The sequence below is a fragment of the Mus caroli genome, chromosome 5, assembly GCF_900094665.2.
Source record: "Mus caroli chromosome 5, CAROLI_EIJ_v1.1, whole genome shotgun sequence".
NCBI classification, from domain to species: domain Eukaryota; kingdom Metazoa; phylum Chordata; class Mammalia; order Rodentia; family Muridae; genus Mus; species Mus caroli.
Window position 1 is genome coordinate 128,476,436 of NC_034574.1, and position 4,576 is coordinate 128,481,011.

At 51.6% G+C, this 4,576-nt stretch overlaps 1 protein-coding gene across 1 annotated transcript in view; it reads left to right on the forward strand.

Annotated features, from left to right (window-relative positions):
- Rhbdd2 (rhomboid domain containing 2) overlaps positions 1-3,762 on the forward strand; it is a 12,020-nt gene extending 8,258 nt beyond the window's left edge. The window contains exons 2-3 of the mRNA XM_021162617.2: positions 93-243; positions 2,466-3,762. Of these exons, the coding sequence (XP_021018276.1) occupies positions 93-243; positions 2,466-2,814 (500 nt within the window). The 3' untranslated portion in view covers positions 2,815-3,762. The remainder of the gene's footprint in view (positions 1-92; positions 244-2,465) is intronic.
- The last annotated feature ends 814 nt before the right edge of the window (positions 3,763-4,576 follow it).

Below are 4,576 nucleotides of genomic sequence, written 5' to 3' on the forward strand. Positions count from 1 at the left end.
CCTGTGCCTCCCAGGGGCCAGGTCCTTGTAGGGCATGTCAGCGGCCTCCCTCCCTCCTGCTGCCTTCAGTTTTACTTAATACACCACCTCAGATGGCCTCACCTACTGCTACTCCCTCGACCTCTCTGAGCGAGTAGCCCTGAAGCTTGATCAGAAGTTCCCCTTCAGCCTCATGAGGAGGATTCCCTTGTTCAAGTACATCTCAGGTTCTTCTGCCGAAAGAAGAGCAGCCCAGAGCCGTAGGTAAGTGATAGATTCCCTCACCGTTTAGTTGCATGGTCAGTTTCAGTGATGGGGGCAGGACCCAAGGCCTTTCNCACTTGTGTCAGGTGCTCTACTGATNTGCAACCACCCACCTTTGCCTTTGGTTTTGTAAGTCAGTGTCATAGATAGCCAGGGTTGTCTTTGAACTCCTGTCTATACATCTCTGATACCAGGCTGTAAATAGAAGCCCACAATCAGCTCTCACTCTCCTTCTAAGAGCAACTGCAGAGCCAATGAAGGTGTGGCTGGTTCACCTTGGAGGATAGAGGCGAGGAACAGGTTCTCAACTATGTGCAACTAAGGGTTGTAGTTCTAGTTCAGCATAAATTCCCCAGCCTAGAACCCCCCAGGGAGGGGCTGGGGGCGTGGCTCAGTGGTGGAACCCCTGCCTAGAATCCCCCAGGGAGGGGCTGGGGGTGTGGCTCAGTGGTGGAAACCCTGCCTAGAATCCCCCAGGGAGGGGCTGGAAGTGTGGCTCAGTGGTAGAGCTCCTGCCTAGAATCCCCCAGGGAGGGGCTGGAAGTGTGGCTCAGTGGTAGAGCCCCTGCCTAGAATCTCCCAGGGAGGGTCTGGGGGCATGGCTCAGTGGTAGAGCTCCTGCCTAGAATCCCCCAGGGAGGGGCTGGGGGCGTGGCTCAGTGGTGGAACCCCTGCCTAATTCACATGAACCCTTGGGTTCTAGCACTGCAAATCAGGAAAGAAAACCTGTGCACAAATATCTTCTGAACACTGGCTGCTGCCCTATGTGGGGGAGTTGGGGGGGCGGGGGAGGGGAAACAAGCCTGAGTGGCCAAAGACACTTGCATGTGATTCTGAGTGATCTATGGATAGGTAATAGTCTTCACACTGCTTAGTCAGCAAGCACTGTGGGTAGCACTGGGCTATGGCAGTTGGCCATGTTTAGACAGTGCTCAGTAGGTGATAGGGCAGGAGACTTGAAAGGAGAGTTTCGTGGCTCCCATATGAAAGCAGGTAAGGCTGACATTTTTTCCTGTCTGAGCTTGTTTGCTCTTAAAAACTGATAGGCAAGCCACCAGAACTTATGGGGTTTTACACTTTATAGAGGAGGCCAGAGAGGACCTATGTTCCCAGGTAGCACGGAGTCCAGGGAAGAATCTGGGGTGACCTAGGGTCTCCAGCCTACAAGTCCCCCTTTCCCATACTGCCTCAGCCACTTGTGTTATTTTCAGCTTGTGTCCCCTCCGAGACTCTACAGTCTAACACTTTCTGTCTGTGCTGCCTCCCAGAGAAGGGCCTTGCTGAGGAAGGAGGAGCTGGCTCTGCCTTTTCCACCTCTCCCAGCTCTCCNGTGCTGAACAGCCATGGAGTAGGGCAGAAGCCCCAGCTTGCACTCTCCTGGTNAAGGAGCTGTCCTGGGGACCCAGGAAACAGTTCTACTCTGAGTTACACTTGCCCCTGAGCAGCTTTGTCACCTGTGCCGGGTCTGAGCCCGGACACGTGGGCTGGGGAGNGCTCTGGGTTCCTTCTGGTCCTCATGTGGCTAATGGTGGCTGGTTGCCAAGATTGGCTGCGGTATCAGAACAGAACATGATGTTTCAGGTGTCCTAACAGGCACCAAGAACATCCTGGCAGAACACGTGTTTATTTTAGTAAGCAGCCCTGTGGGTTGTTTTGTTTACAATTGCTCTTGTTCACAAGGTTGGTCTGGCTTACAGTTTGAGTGGTTTGTTGCTATAATAAAATCTAGAGACAGTTTATTAAAAATAGAGAAAAGATACCCACAAGATGGCTTCATGGATAAGGACATCTGCCACCAAGTCTGAGAGCCTGAGGTACGTCCCTGGAACCTGCTTGTGGACGTTGTACATCGTGGTGCGCACTAGGCTCCGCACCACGATGTACAACGTCCACAAGCAGCTCCTTTATGCATGAATTCCTGAATTTCATCCTGAGCACTGCACAGCCAGACATGCCTGTATTGCCCCACCATGCCTGTAATCTAAATGTTCTGAGGATACGGGTAGGAGCCACAGTTCCAGGTCATTCTTATCTACACCGGGAATTCAACGATGTCTAAGCCAGAGGAAACCCTGTCCCCCAACTCCCAAAGTCANTCTTTCTTCTTCCTTGAATTGAAACCTGGTGCTGGCTATGGTCCCACCCCTGCTGTTACCTCAGGACTTGGCGCTGTGTACCTTGTCCCTATCAGAGAGTCACTGTCTTCTCTTATTCCTTTCCAGGCTGAACCCTGCACCTGGCTCCTACCCCACACAGAGTTGCCACCCTCATCTGACTCCAAGTTACCCTGTCACCCAGATGCAGCATGCCAGTGGCCAGAAACTGGCCTCCTGGCCTCCTGGCCACATGCCCAGCCTACCTCCATACCAGCCTGCGTCCGGCCTGTGCTATGTGCAGAACCACTTTGGTCCTAACCCCAATGCCTCCAGTGTGTACCCAGCTTCTGCAGGGACCTCCCAGGGGGTACAGCCTCCCTCCCCTATCAGCTGTCCTGGCACTGTGTATTCAGGGGTCCTGGGTACCCCAGGGGCTACAGGCTCCAAGGAGTCTTCCAAGGTAGCCATGCCCTAACCAGTCTGCAGGGGCGNCTTCCACCTTGTTGGACAGAGGAAGGTTCTGAGAATTTAGGAATTATTTATTGAAGCCGGGGCATGCCAGCCTGTCATCCCAGCTGCTTGGGGGTTAAGGCCAATGGGTAAAAGGTCAAGGTCTGTCTGGGCTCCAGAGTAAATTCAAGGCCAGCCTAGGCTATGTATAACAAAACCCTGTCTCAGAATGAATAATAACGGCTGGGACTGGGGCTCTGTGGTAGAGTGCTTACTTAGCATAATTAAGGCCCTGAGTCCTCAGCTCCACAAAACAAAAAAGAATTACTAATTAGATGCCTCTGTGTGCCAGCTCTGAAGAGTACTTTGATAAATGTCCCTGTATCTGTGTCTTTTCACCTCAAGGCAGCTCTAAAAAGTAGAAACTGGGTGGTAAGACAGACCTGTAATCTCAGCCCCAGCTACACAGAGGGTTTTAGGCTAGCCCCCTGGGCAGGTATATCATGGGGTCTAGAGGCTCCAACTGCTGGGCTTCTTGATTCCTAATCCAGTGTCAAGAAGGTGTGGTTATCGACTGCCAGGGACTCTTGCCATCCTACCCATCCAGCCCTGCTCAGTGCCCATGGGTCCTTGCTTGTGTCTGGTGTGACTGTACCAGGCAATCCGTGTAACATCGTCTTCCCCGCAGCCATGGCTGATGGGANTTCTGCCTGACTGGTGACCTGCAGCAGCAGGCTGGTGATCCTCCCCGTGAGTCACCTCTGTATAAAAACCAGCCTCCAACCTGCCAGTGGTGTGTGGCGTACTGTGTTCAGTCCAGGGCAAGTGTGACACCAAAAAGCTGTGAGGAGCCTGAATCAGGTTCCAGTCTGTCGACTGCTCAGTGGTCTGCAGTGAGGACCTGATGGGNTGGGTGGGGACAGTGAAGTCAAGAGTTAATAAACCCAGAGATGGGTACAGCAAGTNAATGAGAGACTGTCTCATAAAAGAATTTTCTTTTTAGTAAAAATAAACTGAGAGCCGGGCATGGTGGCGCACGCCTTTAATCCCAGCACTCGGGAGGCAGAGGCAGGCAGATTTCTGAGGCCAGCCTGGTCTACAGAGTGAGTTCCAGGACAGCCAGGGCTACACAGAGAAACCCTGTCTCGAAAAACCAAAAAAAATAAAAAAATAAACTGAGCATGGTGGCACATGCCTTTAATCTCACCATGTAGGAGGCAGAGACAGTGGATCTGAGTTTGAAGCCAGCCTGGTCTATGTACTGAGTTCCAGGATATCCAAGGCTACAAAGTGAGACCCTGTCTCTAAAAATAATAGAAAGCCAGGTACGGAAATAGTAAAAGAGTTTTCTTTTTAGTAAAAATAAGCTGAGCATGGTGGCACATGCCTTTAATCCCATCGCTTGGGAGGCAGGGCACTTAGGTAGATATCTAAAGTCAGCCTGGACTACATGACCAGTTCCAGGGGTAGAGATGGGAGGTGGCTTAGTGATAGAGTACCTGCCAAGCATGCAAGTGGCCCTGGGTTTCATCTCCAGTACTTAAAAGCAAAGCCATGGTATCACAAGGTATTTTAGATATGGCATTATGGCCTTCATGTCCAGGAGCTCTGGGCTGCCTCTGAGGGGCCTGTATTAGTCAGGGTTCTGTAGAGTCACAGAATTTATAGATAGTCTCTATATAGTAAAGGAATTTATTGATGACTTACCGTCTGCAGTCCAATTCCCAACAATGGTTCAGTAGTCCAAGGATCTAACAGTTGCTCGGTCCCACACGGCAAGCAGGCAA